At 36.6% G+C, this 22,061-nt stretch overlaps 1 protein-coding gene across 4 annotated transcripts in view; it reads left to right on the top strand.

The window, feature by feature from the left end:
- Positions 1-22,061, top strand: part of RABGAP1L (RAB GTPase activating protein 1 like) — a 274,563-nt gene that overhangs the window by 81,255 nt on the left and 171,247 nt on the right. For all 4 annotated transcript variants that reach the window (XM_075156905.1, XM_075156903.1, XM_075156906.1 and 1 more), the window contains one exon: positions 1,023-1,173. In XM_075156905.1, coding sequence (XP_075013006.1) covers positions 1,023-1,173 — 151 coding nt within the window. The remainder of the gene's footprint in view (positions 1-1,022; positions 1,174-22,061) is intronic.

Below are 22,061 nucleotides of genomic sequence, written 5' to 3'. Positions count from 1 at the left end.
TCAAAACAACAAGAGAGCAAAGCACTTCTTACATTAGAAAGAATAGTGAGTCAATTCACGCAGTCTTCCTGCTGCATTGCTATGAAAATTGCCATGATAAGTCAAAGTGAGGTTTAATCTAGATCAGTAAACACTATTATCTCAAAAAGGATTTTTAAACATCTGTGACTGAAAGCTCTGCAATATTGTGCATGTGCAGTGATTTTATCCTAAAGGTATGGGCTCAGTGACTGGATTATTTTTGAAAAACACATCTTTAGTATTCAACCTGTCTGAATATGGCCTTCTCATAGTTCTATATACCAACTTTTGTAAGATTAATTACGCCGTGTTGGAAAATAAAAAAAGTCATCCTGCAATTGTCTTCCTACATTTCTTGGTGTGTGTACAAACAGATAGTAAAACACCAGCTCAAACTAATAGGCAGATTTATTTGGAGTGGTGGGATTTTACCAAGGTATGTGCAAGTGTTACTGCTTTGTGGGACTTGCAACATACTCTTGGCATTAAGTGTAAAACTGGAACTTCAGTCTTCATGTTAGTACTCTTAAAACTGGCTTTTATTTGTTTTCCAAAATTTACTTCTCTCTACAGCTTAGGTAATTTTTAATTTCCTTTTCTTAACCTAAGCTAGATGTATGTGTTGAACAAATGCTTAAATTGAATTGTCTGCACAGATGGCACAGTTTTCTCTTTCAATTCAAGTTGTTCTCATTAGCCAGTTTAGTTCAATTTCTGCAATTGTTTATTGTTCTAATTTTCATTAATTTCTCCAAACCTAGAGAATCTGGATACCACTACATTTTGCCATGGTTCTTACTGTAAATCCTTGCAGATTTTTTGCTTTCCAACTGACAAATACTAATTAGCATAAGCAGTGGAAGAAAACTTTATGTTGCTAGTTGCTGACTCTACTTTTCAGAATACCACTGGAAGGTTGAAAAACTTTTTGTATTTTTTTTTATCTTGATTTCTACTCCTGTAGTTGAAGTATAATAGGCAAATGATTGTCTGTTTCTCAGGCACAATAATCTTGTTGTGAGACCAAACGGATTATCTACTCTGGTGAAAAGCGGTGTTCCAGAAGCACTAAGGGCAGAGGTTTGGCAGTTGCTGGCAGGATGCCATGACAACCAGGCAATGCTGGATAAATATAGAATTCTCATCACAATGGTAAGTGATTTTTTTTTCCCCCCTTTTTTTTTTTCCTTTGGTTAAAATGAATTCTACTGAGCAGCAGTTTTATTCAGTGGCAAAGTAGCAAAAGAGTGAAACAGTTTGACTTGTTTTAAGCAACTGAAATTGTGATTAGGTGACTTTACCTCCTGCCATGAGTACCTGCTGAATGGCATTAACAATAGAAATTGCTGACCTATATCTGTAGTAACGCTTGACATTTAGCTTTCTATTCACTTGCTGTGATGATAATAAGCACATCAGCTTGTTGTTCAGGTGTTTGGTTTTTTTTTTATAAACTTGAGTTCATCGCTTTGTTTTTTCAACAGCTTCTGTTCTCTGTGTGCCTGGATTTTCTGTTTTTTACTTAAAAAAAAACCACCAAACAAAACCAAACAAAACCCCACAAAGTTGGGTATTTCTTGCTTTGTGTTTATTTGAAAAAGAATGCTAAAAACATTTTTACCTAGCAGGAAACTAGTTTCCTTGCTGTATGGGCTATTTGAGAGGAGAATCCTGTTGGGAATCTCTTATGATTCTGTATCCTAATGTCATCAATGCAGTCAGTAAACATTATAAGAAGTTGGCTGCATAGATGTTCCAGACTGCTTATAGCTGTGATTGACAGGTTGAGAACCACTGTGTTGTAGTAGCAAAAACTCTCTGCAGTGTCAGGAGATAAACTCACCATTTGGAGTTCTGAAATTCTTGCCACTGCAGGGTAGTTAAGCACTCTAAGGAAAACAGCGGTCTCAAAAATGGTGATAATGCAGAAACGGATGAAGATAGTTTTATATGTTGCTCACAGAAAGTGTTGGATTTGTTATCTAGGGAATGAATCATCTGTCCATACAAAAGTTCTAGAGTAGATGTTGTTAGTAAAAGTTTCCTTTCATAATGTTGTCATATCTTTTTGATGCTTGTCCTCTTAATTCGACCTACCTGCTATTTGTAAAGTTTAAAAGCGTCCGCAGTGTGAGATCTGTCCTCATGGCTTCTTTTTCCTTTACCAATAAAGAAGGATGTTTGGATAGTGTAAATTTTTCTTTTTGACGTTGTAGTTGGGTTATATTTTCCTTAGAAACCATTCACAGGACATCTGTCAGCTGTATGTTGCATCAAAACCACCTCCATTATTTTGCTCTTGCTTTCCAAAAGTGGGGAAGATGTTTGTTTCACAGCGGAGGAGGGAATGGAAAACTTCTAAAATGCAAGCCTTATCTTGATGCTAGGGCCTCATGCCTTAAAAATATCTTGCTATACTTGGCCTTTTCATAATAGAGATATTTCAGTGACGTATATTTTGGAAGATGATATTGCATACAGTATTTAATATGAAATACTATACTGTTATGGATTAGAAAATTAAATCCTATTCTGAACTGAAGCATTTATGCAAACTCAGTTTTTTTTCTGAAGTAAATCACTTTTATTCTGAAAGCACAAAATTTCTTCTATAGTCTGACTGTATATAACTGCTGGTGATCACATCATTTGGCATACATTGCATGAAAGGATTCATGAAAAGGAATGAACAGGAGAGTGTCTATGCCAAACCAAAGCTAAGGCCCATTTTTAGGAATAGTTAATATCGGGCACTGCAGAAATTTTTTTAAAATTAATTATTATGTGATATTTATATTTGTGAACAGAACAACTTTCAGTTTCATTTTGGTGTGTTGGTAATGTGAATTAAGCTATTTTAGAGAGAGAGAGAGAGACACAGAGAGAGAGAGGCATGTGTATATTACTCTCTGAATCCTACTATAAGCTTTGTTGTAATGTTATCTTATGTGTGTCAGTAATAATATGCATGTTGAACTTCAGAGTTATTTGGGTATTATTGATTGTTCACTTGCTTCTCCTGTATGAAAAAGCAGAACTGATTTCTTTTTTCTGTGTTGTGTGCTACCATCCCAATATACGAACATGTACTTTCTTTTTTCTGTAAATATTTATTCTTCTCATCAAATACATAGTTTTCATCTTGATTCTTTCAGTTTACACATATGTTTACACAGATTCATTGTCTCCTTGTATTTTGTTCATTCTGCTTAACGTTTCTCTCTTGTTTAGGCTCACTTCTGGAATCTGGATATTTTTGTGGGTGTCTCGACCACTTTAGTAATGTATTCTGTAAGCGTGTGCCTTCCTGAGCGTATTTCCGTAAGACATTCCTAGGTGGTTGGAGGTGGCAGCGTTCTGCACTTGCAGTCTTGAGAATAAAGTGTGCTGAGATACAAGGAGTAGGAGGTGGTAGTAACATCTGTGAACTTGACCCACTTCCTACTTACCTCCTCATCCAACTCCCCTGGTACAGCTCTCTCCCTTCAACAGCTCCCCATTACTGCCTGGTTCCCTGGAGCCTTTCGTAACGCTCCGTCTCCTAGCTCATTGTAACAGCTCCCTCGTAAGAGCTTGCTCTCCCAACACCCGCCCTTTCCCCTTTCTGGTCATCCAGCCTTACCTGCACTGTTTGGCTAAACTGCCAATGGCAGTACCTCAGTGAGAAAGAGGGCACCTGGAAATCACTAGAAAAATCTCTGCGCCCAGGGATTTGTAAGAAAGTAAGTTTATATAGGTGCAGTTGGGGTTTTTTGATCAAAATAACATGGCTGAACTGTGTAACGCTATAGCAAAATGCTATAGAGTACTGTAGTAATTAATATAGTGTTAGCCAGTACTTACCAGTAAGGTAAGGAATGCCAGCCAGTTTTCTTGAATGAGACTTGGCTTCAAAAGCATCTTTGACATTTTTGATGTCTTTGATTATGAGATCTAAAGGATTTTTTTCCTAAAGAAACTTTCAGAGGGCTAACTTGAGGAACAAATCTTGAAAACTGTCATTTTACTATCATAGCTTAAAAGGTGAACCCGATAGCTGGAATTATTAGTATTGGACATATGATAGCTAATTTATGACTACCTCTTATGGGGAACAGCGAGAAATCTGGTAAAAACTGGAACTTTACTACAGTATTGCTGGTTAACTCCTGGTGAAACTGTGCTCGCTAGTGGAGGAGGAGAATTGTACTGTTGGCAGGCCAAAAACATGTTCCTTGTTATGAACTGAATGATGCAGACTCTCAACATTTAAATTTACATTAGAGACCGTGATATAGGCACATTTGTTGTTCTACTCCAGTTGCGTGCAGTTTGTGCAGAAGTAGTATGTTAGATTGGCCAACTATTATTCACATCACCTAATAGATCTGGTATGCATGTTATACTGTATATATTCATCTGTATGCAGAGCTCTGAAATCTACTGCAGTATTTTTCAGTTAGGGGAGTGTTTTGTTCAATGTGTTCTATAGCAGAGAGTAATTTGGGGCTTGTTTTAGTGTTTCAGTTCAGCACAGAAAGCAAAATAAAATCTCTGTCTTATTTAGAAAAATCAGTGCTGTACTTATTTTCTCCAAAAGGCGTGTCCTGTAGTCCTCCGCCCTGGAGGTCAACAGTCTGTCAAGAATGATCTAGTGAACTGTGTTTCCTTTCCCATATCAGAGCATTCACACGCCGATACATTTCCCATCTCTAGCTAAGTTTGGAGTTCCAGGAGGGAAGGGAGAAAGAAATACTTCTGCTCTCACAAATACCTTCTTACTGACAAGCACTATATCTCACGTCTCCTGCTGAGTTCCAGCTTGGTGATTACCATGAGCCTCTCAGAAATTTTGACTGGAGCACAATAGTAGGTCTTGCATACAATTTTAGAGAGTGGGAGTTGTGATTTGGCAGCTGCTTCATTTCTGACATATATGTAAATCTGTACTGTATGACAATCAAAATCTGCCTTAGTTACCTTTCTGGCATGTGTGCCATAGGTTTTTGACCCTGCTGCACGTGGCACAGTAAAGAAAAGGGAAAATAAAAGATGCACCAGCAGAGATAAATATATGGTGTTTTATATATATATATATATATATATATTTTTTTTTAAGGAAAACACAAATTTTGTATGAGTGAGTGAGAAAAATCTGCTTGTGGGATGATAATGAAGGGGTAATACTGGTACTTGTAATAGAGCTTTTGTAAAAGCTTGTCAGATCCATTTGTTAAAAGAAGATAAATAGAAAACTATGCATAAGCTAGGGTCACTTCATTGATAGAGTCTTTTCTCCTGCCTACTTGACATTATTTCATGTTCAGCTTCACTGGTTCTTCTCAAGAGACTCAGATGAATTTTTCCCATGATGAGAGATATTTTGAGCTCCGATAAAGTGAGCAGTAGCAAGCCACAGTTTACCTCATTTACAATTGAGGTGACTGGTAATGGTTTTCAGCAGTAGTCAGACTCCACCTTGCCCCGCTCTGCTGCCCATACTCCACACTGTCCCTTTCAGAAGAGGTGTCAGGCACTGTTGATGTGTAAATCATTAGAAATCTGCTGTCACTTTATGGCAGTCACAAAGCAACTTACTGTAGAACACTTGTTGCATCTGAATTGGGACAGATGTTTTATTTATTACATCTTATGCTGCCTATTAATAACATTTTACTTTTGTGTTTTAGATGCTTTCATTCTTGTATGGGTTCTCACTGCTGAAGTTGCAGGGCGAGGCTTCTCTCCATCCATTTCAGTGTTACGGACCGGCTGCCTGTTTTGTAATGCTGTTACTGATTACTCTTGAAATTACCTACGCTCAGATCCTTTTTCCTAAGTTTAGAAAGTAACACCTGCCATAGTTGTATGTAGTTGCATAAGTAAAATAATGAAAGCAGAAAAAGAAGGCAGTCATTCCCATTCTGTCGTTTGAAAACTTTTGGATGGACCATTTTAAGGTAGAATTTATGATTGTTAAATGTATCATTTCTTTACAAAAGATTTTCAGTTTACAATGTGATTTCCATTAAGAAATGAGCTGTATGTATAAAGTTCATCTAGCAGCCTATGTAGGCTACTTTTAAATGCTGCTGCTGCTGCTGCTCTGGTTTAAGAAAACAAAACTTGTTTTAAATTTACTATTACTGTGTTTTAAGGTATGATGAGGAAAAGAAACCCGGTTTCAGATAGAGTAGATGTTGGTAGTATTCTGTTACTCAAAAGCAATGAAAGTTTGCATATGAATGTGAATGCCCATTTTGGAAATGGCTGGTGACTTTGAGCCGAAGGTCTTAAAGAAAGACTAAATGGCTGTCCTTCCAAATGACTTAAAAGACAACCAAAAATAAGATTATTTATTTATTGTCATAATTTCCTTTGGCGATATGAGCATGTGCCCAGAACAGTTAGAGATAATAACTAATTAAAGGGTCAGGCTTCAGAAGAGTTGGCCAAAAAATAGCTTTGTCTGCTGACTCTGTAATGGTGTTTTGCGTCTGGGCCAATAATGTTTCAAGCCACACTACAGAAGAGTGAAAATCCTAAGAATTCTTCCGAAGTCTGAAGCAAATATGAGAGGCATTGATTTGGGGATTAAACATTGCCATATCATGAAAATAATTTATCTTAGTAATATAATAATTTGAAATTAGCACTAATCACACAGAGGTAAAATTCTCTGTTCTGGGACCAATTACATGAAAGTACATTCCATTGCTGCAGAAGACGGAGCAAATGTATTGTTTTTTGGGCTGAGTGAAATCTAATCAATTTAGAGCTAATATATGTAGTTTATCCGTTTTGTTTGGACCAGTATTACTATTTCTGATTCCTACAAGACAAATCCTCTCATTATAAAGCAAAAAGAAAAAAATGAAAGTTAAGGTTTCAGATTTCTGGAGACCTCTCAGGTTAAGAAGTTTTGCAGGCCCAGATACAAAATTAAACTTTAGCACTTGTTTGCTGAAAAGAACAGTAAACGATGGCAAATGGAAGCCGTCTGCATACACTGATGGAATTACACGTTACGCGTTAATTTTCTCGTATCCGTGTAGTCACAAGCCCTACGGTGCATGTGTTCAGCTGCCTTGGCCAGGATCAATTGTGTGTGACATGGAGGACAAGGGATGCTGGCTACAAAGTCATCCCTACACCTCTTGGGTTTCTCTTGGTTAGTGACAACAAACTGGTTTTTTGACAAGGTTTTGGTACTCTTCAGGAGTCAAACAATTCTCATGGTGTGGTCTTCTCCCTCAGAAGCTTGCTGGCTTCATCCTGTGTAAGTCTTAGCCAGCGTTGCTGCTTTTTGTCTGTTTCCTCGTTACGGGTGGGTTTGTGGCTTCCAGCCTGTTTTCCTGTTGGCAGAGGTGACGTGCTGTAGCTTTGCTGCTGGTCTCCACCTGGCTGGTCATCGGATCAATTTTAACCCGTCTGTTATAAACCTCTACAGAAAAGGAAGAGCTACAGTAGAGAAAAATCTTTGAAATTCTTTAACAGCTGTATTTCAATATTATAAGCACTTTCTGAGAACAGAAACTTTTTCATAGTGGTAGGACTATGAGAAGTCCTCCAAATGGATGTCTGTATCACCTCTTCTCTCAAAGGTGTAATAGTGGTCTCTTGTCCAAAATTAAAAGCTAGAAATAGGATAGCTAAAAATAGCAAGTATTGTTGTTGACGTTTCATCACCTGCTTAAGTATACAGTCTTCCATGCATTGAATTAACTTTAATTATCTGTTTTCCTTAGTGCATCTATCTGCAAACTGATCTCAAGGGACTGAAGTAAAGATCAACTTTCATGTAAACCTAATGTAGAAATGTATTTACTTTTTACACTTTGAAATTACCAAAACTGTTCAAACAAGAAAAGGTATTTGCTTCTTTGCTTCATACTTAATATTTACTTGGCTTTTTTATTTTTATTGCTAGTTTGCTCACATAGTAAATCAAAAGTGGAGGAGATTATAAACGAACCACTGTGTCTATGCAGATAGGATTAAATGCAGTTAACTTTGAAACTGGCACCTTGATGCCATGTTTGTGGGTGGGTTTTTTATTTATTTCTTTGTGTGAAACTGTTGGGTTGAAACAGTTTAGCTGTGGATTGAGAGAATTATTTACATAGGAAGGCTATTTTAGTTTGAGTAGAAAATTAATCAAGCTTGTTATTTGCAGCAATACCAAAGGATATTAAGTTAGCACTAGGAAGAGCAATATTTTTTGTCCCAATGGCATCGTGCAGGGTTCCACTGCTCAGTGTTCTGAGACTAATTAATCAGTAAGGGTGTCTAATTAAAAAGATGACTGTTCACCAGCTGCCACAGCAGGTTGGTTAATGGGCTGAAACATTAGAGTATTTTTGTAGCAAATATTTGTGTTCAGAATGCTGCATCTGTTTGTCCTAACTGAAAATGGAGGAGTTTATGCATCTGCGTAGCGAGGAATAACTTCTATGTTCTCTGCCCAGTACAGTGGGGAGCGGCCCATTTCGTCAGAGCTCTGTCTGTTAAGCAGTCTGGTCACAAACAATGGGAGAGTGTCCAGAGTAGCATGGAACGTGTGGGTTTTTTCTTGCAGCAGTTTTTCAAAAATGGTCTATGAAGTGAAGCACTCTCTAAATAGGCTGCTGTTTTGGACTACAGCCAAAATTGGTATGACTACCATCTTTTCTTTTGACACACGTGCTTATGGTAAATAGCCTACTGAAAATGATCTTTTTGCACTGAACAAATTTCCCAGCAATAGAAGTTAGAAAGTTTCGGAAATGCTGATCTATTTTTTTTTTTTGTTCTAGTTTTTTCTTTGCAGCTTTATTTGTTCTCTGTACTAATGAGGCATGGTCTCTCTTAACTTTTAGAGAGATTAGATATCAAGAATGGCATAACTGTATGCTTATCAATTATAAAAGTTCCTGTTACATAAGGATTAATTATCATTATAAAAAAATAGTGATTTTTTTCAGTTGATTAAAAAGAGAGATAACTAATACCTGTTTTATTGCTTTTTGAATGAGATACTTAGATATTAAGCAAAATAATTATAGAGGAACTGATCGCATCGAGATGTAGGTGCAACTTTTCCAGTTTCGTGTTTCTTTTAAATTCAGTATCTATAGGCAGTTTCTTAAGTTTTACTTTTCTCCACCTTTTCTGAAAGGGTAAGGATAGGATGACTATGACTTAATTCTTCTCTTAAACTGAGATCATTCATTTAATGGCGAGTAGATTCTTGATATTTTTATAATTTAATGTGGTTTGCAGAGAAAAATCAGATCATATGCTGGTTGGATTGATAAGATGCCTCATTTTTAGTATAAATTGAGCTGTTAGCGCTGACAGTTAGTCTTCCACTTTTTTGAATTATTTTAGTGGCGCTGCATACTGTGGAATAATAACATATATATGAACTGAAAATAACTTATTAGAAATTAGTGAAGAAATACTGCCTCTGAAGAGCAGAAGTTGACAGAAGTTTAATTCTTTAAATAGCTTCATTTAAATTCAGACTTCAGATAAAAGGTTTAGTTTATTATAAATGTGCCAGGTTACCTAGTTTCATAGTAAATGTTAATATTACTTTTACAAACTCAGGAATAAAAGGTCCCTAAGGTGAATTTAATTTGCCAAGTTTTGATTCATTTAGAGCTCATCTGGAGAAAATCTTTCAATTTTGTGTGCACAAAAGGGAAAATCTTGTGCTCACTCTTCATCTTCAAAGAAATTCTTCAATTTAATGACAGCTCTTTTCAGGAAAAAAGGAGTAGCATCCGTTAGTAATTTTTATTTTTATTTTTATGTCATCTTAATTTTAACTTTTATGTATGATACTTGAGGTGGAAAAAAACGCCAATATTTTTTTTCAGAGCCTGCATAAAATTAACAACTTCTGCCACATTAAAAATTTTTCTGCAATTTCTTTTTTGTACGTAACCACTAATGATAGTACTAAATGACACTCACAATACAGTTCCTGGTTCTTGGGTTCCTGTATGACCTACCGGCTCTAAAAGTCACCTAAATTGACACATTTGTTTTGAAGGGTAGAGTGCAAATGAGATTTGCATTTGCCGTCTTGGAGACTGCATTCTGTTTTGTCTGTGTGAATTTATAATCTGTTATCTGCAAAAACAGAGGAGCGTAGTTGCCCATCGTTTCAAACAGAATGATAAAACAGAATGATTTGGTAATACCAGTATTAGGGCCTGAATAGGTTTAAATGATGGTTACTGGAAGAATTGGTATTAAAATTGATAGTCTTATAGACTCCGGATATATGTATATTGATGCAGATTAAAAGTGTTTTGTTAGGTAGGATGGAGTAGGGATGTCTCAGTGTCTCGCTATTTCTTTACAGTAGAGTGTGCGGTAATAGCTGGTAGTTCTGGTAAATGCTTGGCATCTCGGAGCTTGATTTAAAAATCCATGATACTCCTTTGTAGCTAAAACATTAATAGGTATCCTAGTTTAATTTGAATGTTGGTTTGTTGATAGGTGTTCAGTTTTCCTGTAGCAGTAATGATGCTGATGCTGAAAGAGCAGCCATCATAACAGGACGTTTTAAACAATGGTATTATACACTGAGTAAAACTGGATCATTTCTGAAGTTCTCTGCAGTGCGTGTTGTCTTTATGTAATGCATATTCATTCTGTGTGTATGCATCTATCTGTTACAGAGCAGGGCACTGCTTAGATGAAGCAAATTGTTATTTATGTGGACCATTGCAGGAGAGCTGCAATTCCTGAGAGCATCTTTTTTTTTTTTTAAACAGTCAACCTTCTCTTGGTATTACTCTTTCATCTAAAAACTCCCTTCTTCCTAACCGTCCCCTGCTTTCAAACAAAGGTTGCATAACCGGCACTCAGGAGGCTGCATTACTCAAGGGCTGGAGCTGTTGAAGGTGAGAGGAAGAGACAAAACACGGGGTTTTTTATGTTACTGTAATGGAGCAGTTAGTATGAGGGGAATTAGGTGATATTATCCCTATAACATCCACGTTCTGGAAATCAGAAGACTGCAGTGAAAATCAGAGTAATTGGATTTTAAATGTCTTGTTTGTAAGGCTAATGAGTTTCTATTATTGCTCGTGTAAATAAACAGTAATGTTAGTCTTCAAAAGCATTTCAGGCCAGCCTCAGTCTGACTTGGAAATCAGAAGGCCATTTGTGTGTCACTGGGTTGCTGAACTGCCACATTGGCATGTGCAAGTGGCTTGCATATACAAATGCAGTGACTCTATCTGAAAATTACTGTGTCTCGAAAATCTGAATTACTAGCTGTAATTTGTATTTGGAATGGTTTGTGTCTGAATTAAAGCTGAGGGCAACTTCCTTGCAGATTCTGTTGCGTGATTTGTGAAAGGTTGTTTCAAACCATCAGCAGCTGCTTTCTCTAAAAACCCAATCTGGGGTCCTATACTTGCTTACACAGAAGAAGATGCAGAAGTCAGTCTTTAAAATAAGCAATATTTCCTGTGACAATTTTATGAAAGTTAATGTTTCAAAAATCTTAAATACTTTAAGAGAGCAAACTACCTTTTCCTTACTATTAATTGCTGGTTTCAATATGTTAATGTTTGATGCCATAAGAATTAAACAAAGCACTCTAAATGCTTAGAGAAGAACACTAAGGATCGGAGGATCCAAAAGTATATCTCGCTTTTTTTATTGCTCCAAAGAATCACAGTTGGTGTTTAAAGTCTTTGAAAATGCCTTTGTTAACAACAGTACTGGTGGTCAACATTTTATTAAAGCATGTTTTACCATAGCAGTGTACAGCTAGCAACGGGCAATTCACAATAACTGAAATAGTAACAAAAACAGAAAGGCTTGAGCTGCCTGTGTAGAACAATTAAAGCATACGTAAGTGACGAATACATCACTTAAATTCAAACTGGAATTCAATATGGGGTGAATTCTGATACCTTTTGCTACCTTTATGTATGACTTCTTTGTGAGAAAACCCCAAGTGACAATATTATTCATACATCCTTTAGAATATTCTTCTAAGGGGCTGAGCTAGTATTAAGTACATTTTACAGTAATCACTTCAGAAGAGATGAGAGGCCTGTAGATCTTCTTTACAGCCTCTATCCATTAAAATTTTTTCCCTCTGTAGTGATGAGTATGCTCATACCAATTAAGAGTAATTTCCCCTATCAGCAAGCAAATTTGCAGCTGCTGAGGTAAACTAACCAAAAGGAGATCAATTGTAGTCTGCTAGTGCATAAACTCTTTCTAATAATCTTTTATATAGGTTTCGGTGGACATACCTAAATATTTTGGCAGCTAAGAATTTTTTTTCTTGTTGTGAATTTTCATCAGTTGTTTTTTAAACTGACAACTGAATATTGATGATACGGAGCTTCACATTTTTTAATCATATGCTGCATATGACAAAGCCATCTTCATATGGCTGGTTTGTCTCAAAAGCAATCCAGTTTCAAAATACAACCTGTTTTTGAGTAGGTAATACAATATGTAGCCTGAATCTAAAACTAAATCGTCAGATACGGGGGGTGCAGTTTCAGGCTGTGCCTTATCCAGGCTGTGTGCTTGCCAGAAGAGGTTTCTTTTACTGTGCGTTCTGTCTCTTCGTATACTCTATCTAACAATTGCAAGGCTGATACATGACAGTAATTTGTAGATTTTTATTTAGAAAACTTTCCCCCGTTTCTCAGTTCCAGCAGTGAGATCGATTCGCTGTGTGGCTGTGTTGTCACAAGGTGTGGTGTAAGGGGTGCGATGGAGCGTGCGGCTGGGGCAGGGCGGGAAGGACAGGGGAGGCCACTGTTGAGGCAGCCTTCAGATAGCCTTAGGTTAATGTAACACTGCCGTCTAATTAAGCTTCTTGTTACCTATATGGCAAAGGAATTAGAGGTACCTTTTGGAACGATGCCACCTTTCTTTCTTGAATTTGTAAATGTAATTTCAGAAAACACTTTTGGTCTTTGTTGTCACACCTTCCAGGATTTCCTTTGCCTTTCTGTGAAAATGCTTGCTCTCAAATTCCTCTTTTATGGAAAGTTCAAAATATAGAAACACAGGTTAGGCATAAAATGTGCCTGCAAATGTTAGAATAAATATTCTTTTGGGATGCTTTTATACATATTTTCATGTGTGTGTATATATATATTTATATATATTCAGTGCAGCATGGCTATACCTGATATAACAAGAAATGCGACCCCTGGATGCTGAATGCAAGCAATGGATTTACATAGCTGTCCGTTAAGTGGAGTGATATTTGGACTGCTGCACATTTTCTTTGAACTCAAAGACTTACATTTCAGGCAACCATGCATTTGATTAAGTTTAGAATATTATACAATGAGGAAAGTAATTTCATAGAAAGCTCAGAACAGCATGTCTTTTGTCTTCACTAGCTGGTTGAGTCAGTAACAAACCTTGAAAATATGCAGCCTGGCTCCTTTGGCCTAAGGATTAGACGGAATGCTTCTAAAACTTTGATTTAAAGCCTTGATATTTATATGTCTAAGATTTATCCTGACTGATGAAAATTTATGTATAGTGACTGTTGTACATGGAGTTTCCTTTGCAGAAGCTGTTGACTTTGTCACAGATTCATTAGTTAACATATTTCCCTACATTATTCACATCTCTAGAAATACTTGTGCCTTCATGTGATGCTTAAGAGGGAATGAGTTAACTGTGTATCTAGCCTCAAGGATTAATACTGAGGTTGAGGAAGCAAAACTACAAAAATGTACTTAAATTTGCCTGTGTTATCCTTGCTGCATTCCCTTGCGTGTTGTTTGAATTTCCAGTGTCTTGATTTTCGTGCTGCAATAAGGAGTTAATCTGATTCTTTTCCCTTTAGAATAAGTGAAGGAGGAATCTGACTTTGATCTGTATTCTTGGCCATGCTACTTCTACGTGCTGAAAGCTCTCATGGCCTCTTCATCTGAGCCAGAAAAGAGTTATGAGTAACACTAGTAGGAACCTTGATTAACTGCAGTGAAGACAAAACACGAGGCACATACTGTGTTAAAATATTAGCTTACACCGAGATGCTAGCACAGGCTACGTACATGGTTCCACTGCAAATATTTCCAGTATAAGTTACTGTTTCTAGTCATAATTCTCTGTTAAATACTTTGCTTGGTATTAATTAAGGGTTATCTGAGTATTCTTTGGAACATTTCACAGTGCACACAGTTCTATTAATTTTTTAGTTGAAGTAGCAATTTTGACAATCTGACAAGTGTTGGACGGGAGACAGCAAGTTCTCTACGATTGTCGTGGAAGTGTTTGTATAGCTAGGAGCCCTGTAATGACGATCAAGCATGTATCAGAAATTTAAATCTGTTACGATCTTGTAATTATAGTCGTTTTTATAATTCCATACATATAAAGGGGCAGAACTCTGCTTCTTCAGACAGATGAATTTTGGTATTCCCTAACTTTTCAGTACTTAATTTAAAATCATTAAGTAACTTCTAGTTACATAGTATCTTTTGATCATTGTGATGAGTGACATAAATACTGTCCTACTGCTGTTTATTTTAGTAATAAGCTGATACATTTTATAGATCTAGGTAAGGTTGCCAGGACTTTAATTAAGTGGCATAAGGTGTGTGTTCCTTCCTACTGACCGTGAGAACTTCGAATGACTAATTTTCTGTTCACCTTGATTTCCTCCCTTGTACTCTGTAGAGGTCTCTGAAACTTGTACTAATTGTGATCTCCAAAGCAGAATCAAAAAAAAACCAACCACTACTTGTCTCTGAAGCTCTTTCTGAAAATTGAGTCATAGACGTTACATTTTAAGCCAGCAGAATGTTTGATTATTCTACTTTTGACTGCCTTTAAAATTCTAGTTGCCATAACAACTTTATTTCTTTATTTTTAGCACATCAGTTGCCATAACAATAAAATATAGCTTTTTGAATGTAACCATTTTTTCCTCACTTTTTTTGCTTTGTTTTATAAAGAACCTTTTTGGGGGGAAAGGAAATGTAGCAGAGCGCTTCCCCTGTGAGCACTTTGGTTAGAACATATGCTGAAAAATAATTTTTTTTTAATCCAACCTTACTCCATTTCTATGGCAGTTTTTTGACTACTGAGTATTTTCATAACTTATGCAGAAAAATTAATGCAAATCACTGTATAAAGCCTTTCCTATGTAGAAAATTGCTGTTGGGGTTTCATTTTTATGTGTTGAAAACCATAACTGTTAGAGAGTAATTTCCAATATCTTTCTTTCATTATATGGAATGGCTATAAATAAGGTATAGGCAACTGCTACTGATACGGGAAGCATTTTTCTTTACGCTATTGAAAGCTCTTTCTGTTTGGTTGGTTGTTTTCTTGTTTCTTACTGTGGGATTGCTTTAAAGATTAGTGTTTAAGTTTTGAAGCAAGTAACTCCATTTTTGCCATGTCATTCTTTATCTTATCTTTCATTAAAAGTATGAGAACAAATTATGCTCAGTTTGTTCCTGCAGCAGGCATTACAGACATGCTGGGAAGAAGGGTGTTCAGGAAACATGCTGCGTGCCTTTTCAAGCCAAATTAATTCTATGCAAATATAGCAGGTAGGACTCAGTGCTTCTATTTCTTCCCGTATGGCCCTTCCCATGCATATTGTCCATTAGAGGCCAGTATTTAGTTCACTGTGTTGATATGCTGAGTTTTGGGAGGTTATATGTAATATATCTTAAAAATATATGAATGAAGAGATTGACATTTAGCTTAAAACCATAATTTTGAGCAGAGGGGAAAGGTTTACGTGTGAATTTAATATTGGTGAAAGAAGTTGGACTTAAACTTAATCTATAGATTTGGCTTCTATATTCCCTGATAGTGTCCTTTCCAAAAGGACTTACAGATTCTCTCAAAAATGCTGTCTTTATATTTAACCTGGTTTTAGTACTGATAAAGTATATGTTTAATTTCATTTTTTTCCTTAGAGATGGCAAATAATATCAGGTTTGGTATTTCTTTTTGAATAAAAAAAATAATTTCTCAGCTCACATAACATTTTACATGTGCCAATTTCTAGCTATAAATATAAATGTCCTCGTTATCTAATACAATCAAATGAATTTAAGATAAAATTTGCTAGTTACTGGAAGTTGAATGTATTTAGATGTTATTAATCTTGAACCATGGTCATCAGATGTGAGATTATTTTATTAATTTTAATTAGCTAATTTTTAACTCTGGGGAAAAAAAAAAATAGTAACTCTTGCTTTCAGCGGCATTTTCCACACATCTTTCATTGCCGGGTTCCATGTCTGTGAGTTAGCCAGGAGTCTACTTCAACTGCTGTTGTTTGCAAAATTTTCCCTCTTAGACCACTCTTCGTAGGAAGCTATTCCCGGTCCTTTCTCATGCATGGTTATTGATGCAAGTGTGTGCTGATGTAGACTCCATGCTGTAAGAGAATATAAGTGATACCTCTTCTGCAGTTCCAGGGAGGAAAATGTGGTCTAAATTGAGCTTAAAATCCCTAAAAAGAAATTGTGCCACACTTCAGTTTATAAATAGTTTTCATGCCATATCCTTTCCATGTTCCTCTTTCCCATTTCTTCACAAAAGTGGTATAATAGTAATACCGAGTAACACTTTGTTTAAAGATATCTTCTAAAATTCACAATTTACTTTGATTGTTTTCAGCTTTATTATTCTCAAGAAATAGTGGAATTGGATTTACCAGTCCAAATTTGGGGTCAGTACCACCTGCTCCTCAGTAGATCTTGCAGTAAAACAGAGTGATTCTTTAATTCTTTACTGATTTTTGTCTACACCAACAGTTGAAGCTATGACTTCTCCTAAATCATCCTAGTTGTTCGGTGTTTTTCTGAGCCACCTCTTGCCTCCTTGAGGAAGCACTATTTTAAAAAATCTATTAAAGGAAAAGTTTAGGGTGGAATGTGCCAATTATATACGCAAATAAAAAATAAATTGTCCATGTGATTAGGCACATGTTTCCAGTCAGCCCGTCTAGATTAGACTAGATGCTCTGGGAGGATGTACTGTGAACATTTAACCTAAGCCGCATCCGTGAAAAGTGGATTTGAATCTGTTTCTGACACACGTCCATGAGTTTGTCACATAATGGTAGCTGCTAGTTCACAGTTTTCAGTAAAGACAATTGGAGTGAAGTGGAAAATTCTGAAGGGTTTTAAACGATTTTTGAGAAGATGATAAATTATGCACCCAAATGTTCTCTGTGGTGTAGCTTTCAACACAGATTAAGTTGCCGAAGGTTATGGTGGGGAGGTTTTTATCATATAGGTTTGCCGTTGTGACGTTCAGAAGTACGGTACCGAGATGGAGAAGGATTTGGAAGCACGTGCAGTGTTGATCATACAGTAATTTATGAATGTGTGGCCTTGGCTTTGAGTTCTGAGAAATGCTTTGAGGATGAAATAGAAGTGATGCTCTTGGGAGAATTTAAAGAAATAATATTGGGCGCGACTGGTTTTGTTTGTTTATTTTTAAAAGGCAATGAAGAATGAAAGACACATTTGCATGTACTTCAATTTTATTCTTCAGTGCATCCAAACCTGTGATTTTGAAAGACTGACAGGTGTATATGGTTTTGATCCTTATGTTCATATCTTACTAGTTGCTTTTGCACAGGCCTTAGAACTTGGCTTCCTACTTGAGGTTACAATAAATTATTCATCATTTGAACTCATTAAATCAAAATTTGTGGCCTTTTAAAAGGTCATGCTGTAGTTCAAGAGAACTCTTTGGCTTACAGTATATGAAAAATCAAAGTAGGTGATCATAGTGTTTGGGATTTTTTTTTTTTAGTAGCCTTAAAATCCGTTAATCTAGCTCTGCTGAAATGGAATTACTACTAATACTGAGCTTCTGCTTCTGCCAAGTCAGCTGGAATCCTTTTGAACATACACTTTCTTGGTGCCCAGTTGTGATATGCTTTTAGAATACCAATATCTATTGAATGTAATTCCTGGCTTGATAAAGACAAAAGTATTAATAAAAACACAACTATGTCAAAACATGCCTCTAAAAAGTTTAAATGAACACAGTATTAAAATAATCTTTTAAGTATTATTTTAAAATATGAGAAATGATTCCCACAGGAAAAGAAAGGGTAATACTACCTGCACTGTTCATACTATTCTGTACATTTCAGTATTTCTTCATTTACAGTTCTCTTAATTGCTATCTTTTGTCCTGTGATTTAACAGGTGAAAATTGTAATCGTCTCTTGAAAGCAGTGTAATTAATAGCTAGTTCAGTTCTGTTCACTCTAATGTGCTTCCATGCATAGAGGCGATGTTTTCCGTTAGGATAGCTGCATGGATGGGACATGGGTTTGTTATGGTACTTGAAATGCAGAGGGACAATTTTGAACGAAATGCACATTCTTTTAGATCGTCAGTGTGCTTTCACAAACCACTAACTAAACATCAGTCATGTAATCAAAAGCAGGAGCTAAAGGAAAAGCAATGCAAATAACAGGGCCCTTCATCGGGATGGTAGGTAGTAAGCCTCTATTCTTTTGCCAGTATACTATTTTTTTAAGCTACTGCTAGTTTAAGGACGGATGGATTAGTCTTAGTGGCAGCCACATGACCCTGTCAGAGGGTGTATGTCTTAATTTTTTGCTTTTATACCATCCTAAGACACTCGTAATTTTTTCCATTTTCCATTTCATGCATTTTGGGGCTTCTCTTGTCATGTGGGGTCAGTTACTAAGTAGCATCCTTACATAGCTTAAGTGCTGTTTTTTAATGCACATGCTATCTTTAATTCCTGAAAAATGCTACTTACCACCATTCATTAGACATCACAGCATTTCCCTGAAGTAAATTCACTTCTTGATAGATAGTTTATTGCATGGTGTTTTATTTCTGTTGATTTGAGGCAGAGAAGTTTGGTGGTATTTGTTACTCCGAATTGTAAAGTGAATTCCATTTGTCATGGGAGCATCAACATAATCGTGAGGGAACCTCCTCCCGAAGAAAAATGTTCTTTAATGTAAAATTCAGAAAAGTAACCATCCTAATCCATGACATCACAGGTAGTAATGTTTAAAGGGAGATTGTAACAATTTACTCCGAAAACTTGCTTAATATTTATTAAATACATGAATAATGTTAGTAGTTAATTTAAAAGTTTCAAACTTAAGAAGTGTTTGATGTAATTGTTAAATAACAGCATGAAAGGACTGCACAATAAACTCGCAAATGTGAATGCCCATTTTTCTTTACTGATCCACCACAACACAGAAAAAAATATTTTTTTTGCCAATTTCTTGTTCTGCATCACAGCATCCTAATTACCTAACATTTATATGATACTGGCTAATACTTGCCTCATTAGAAACAGTATTGGAAAAGGACTGGGGCTGTGAGTCCAGCAGAGGAGCAGGCTGAAACAGACCCTCCTGGAGTAGAAGCGAAAGTAAAAAGGGATCATTAAGCTCCCTTCCACATCCCTCACATACCTTGACCTTTTAGAAAGCTGCTGTCCCCTTCCAGCCGCTTACCTGAACTCCCCCCACCCTCCATTCCAAATTATACTGGCCCCTTTCTTCTTCCCCACCTTATAGAACCTACTCTGTTGCTGCCATCAAATTCAGTTTCGCCTCTAATGCGGAAAAGGCTTATGTAGGCTTTGGGGATAATTTTTTCCTCTAACAGTGAGGTAAGTGCTCCACAAGAGCATCTGCATTTCAAAAATGTAGCTGTGTAACTCGTATCACTTGATCTTTTTTGCAGTCCGTGGAGTATGTGGGCCATAGCATTGCACAATGATTTATGGCATTCTTTATGATCATGGGGTGGGAGGGAGAAGGAGAGGAAACTGATCCATGATAGCAAAACTGATAAATGAGACTGTCAGGTGGAGAAATATTTCATGGGTTTAAACTTTATACAAGATACTGTAGTTTCCCTGAGAACTAACCCTTTTGGATTTTTACCACTGGCACAAGTGTGTTTAGTCTTGGTGTTGATGAAGACAAACTGCAACAAGACAAATTCTGACCAGATACTGGGAGTCACAGTGAGAGTGGTCAAATGTTGAAACACGTGCCCAGGCAAGCTGTGAAAACTCCATCCTTGGAGATGTTCACAACTCAGCTGGATACAGGACCCAGCGCAACCTGGCCTAAATTTGGCGTTGGACCTGACTTTGCTCAAAGCAGGGCCGACTTCAGGGTGTTGGACCAGATGATATCCAGAGGTGCCTTCCCACATAAAGCGTTTAAGAAGTCTAAGATTATTTTGAGAAAAAATAATGGTTTTATACGTGTATATGTATACGTCTCATATCTCATTATATGCCTGTATTCAGGTGAAAATTCCTGTGTATTCTGTGTAAGCAAGAGCTCTTCATGGCAGTTTTTTAAATAGACAGTTGGAGTGGGTGGATTTTGGAAAGAGGCTTTATATTCCAAATAACAAATAAAACTGATTTCTGCCTTAAATACAGCACCAATATGACTTCAGAGAGCAACTTCAGACACTAGTCTGATGAAAAAAAATCCAACCACGTACACACAGACAAAATTTTTAAGGCAACCACTGATTTTTCTTCCTCCTCTCTCTCTTTAAGCTGTGCTACAAGCTGCAAGCTTTATAGAACAGAATATTTCTGGAGGCATTAAAAACAAAACCAGGGTGTCCATAGGATGTAGTGGACAAGTAAATGCCAGAGGTAGTTAAGATAAAAATAAAGCAAACTGAAGAAACACCAGGCTAAGGAGAAAGTGGATAAAAGAAAATAATACTTAAAAAAAAAAAAAAGAAAAAAGGAGTTGGGCAGAAGAAAAGAAGATAAGGAGCTGGTATGTATCAACATTGTCATTCAGGTCTGCATCTAAGTAAATAACTATTACGTTCCTCATCCCACACTCTCAGCTGCATCTCCCTGCTCTAATCAATGTCTTTTTAAAAGATTTTACAGAAATTATTGTTGTCCATTTAATCCAGCTGACCATCCAATATTTTAACAAGAAGAGTCCTGAAAGACTTCAAACTAGAAATGAGTGGTGCGACTGAGATGCTTCTTTGTGCATTGCAGGAATTGCTTCTATCAGTCCTGTTACCTTACAAAAAAAGATGTAGAAAACAAATATTCCTATTCCTTTCTGAATAGAAGAAATGAGTAACAGATTGTTTCCTTGCTTGGAGCTTCTAGATCTACCTCTGTATGGACTTTTTCTGTCTGAGAAGCTTTATCTCGCTTCCTTACAGGGTCACACATATCACCACTTCTTTCACAGGCTTTCTTTTAATACACAAAGCTTGAGCTCCCACCACAGCTCCTCTGATTTCAGCAGAATCAGATGGTGTGAGTCTTACATTTTGGGTGGTAACTCCTGCTGTTTCTAGCTGATGTAATTAATAAAGAAGGTGTGGAATTACTCCTATTCAGCTTGAAGAAGAGTGCTTAGTCCTTCTGCTGGATATAACCAGCTATTCTTCCAACGTAACTGTTTTCTCTTTCTCACTTCCTTTTCTTTATATGCAAATAAAAAAAAATCCTGAAGCACATTTTGTTTAAAACTGTGCCAGAGTCCCTAATGGGTCTCTAATCTACAGATAGATAACTTTTTCCATATAGCTTTTTAATGTGCTGCCTTTGATATAACGCTCCAGTATTGCCACATCTTGTAAAATTCTGTCTGTAATTGCATAGTTTCGTCAGTCCTAGCTTTAATTTCTGCTTTAATTTTCACTTGCCTCCAAATATACATAAAATACAGTACAAGTTAGTGCAGTCAGTCTGTTGCAGTTTGCACTGCTGCTGCTTAGAAAACGCCACTGGGAGTTGGGCTCCGGGAGTAGCTGAGGTGATAAAGCCAGTGGCAGCTTGCAGTTTGACTTTTTTTTTTTTTGTAGTGAAGGAAGCCTGCTCATATTTCCACAAAGAAATAAGTCAAACTTCCTTACTTTTGAATCATTTTGTCCCTTTAATTATAATTAATGAAAGGGAAGCATTTTACCTGCATTGAAAACCAACCAGCAGAGGTTGCCATTGATTTTTCTGTTACCTCTTACCTGCTTAGCAGTATCCGGATTTCTTATACAGGACCTGAAATATTTGGCTGATGT

The sequence above is a fragment of the Calonectris borealis genome, chromosome 8 (assembly GCF_964195595.1).
Source record: "Calonectris borealis chromosome 8, bCalBor7.hap1.2, whole genome shotgun sequence".
NCBI lineage: Eukaryota > Metazoa > Chordata > Aves > Procellariiformes > Procellariidae > Calonectris > Calonectris borealis.
The sequence above is the reverse complement of the archived record's forward strand: the minus strand, read 5'-3'. Positions and strand labels throughout refer to the sequence as shown.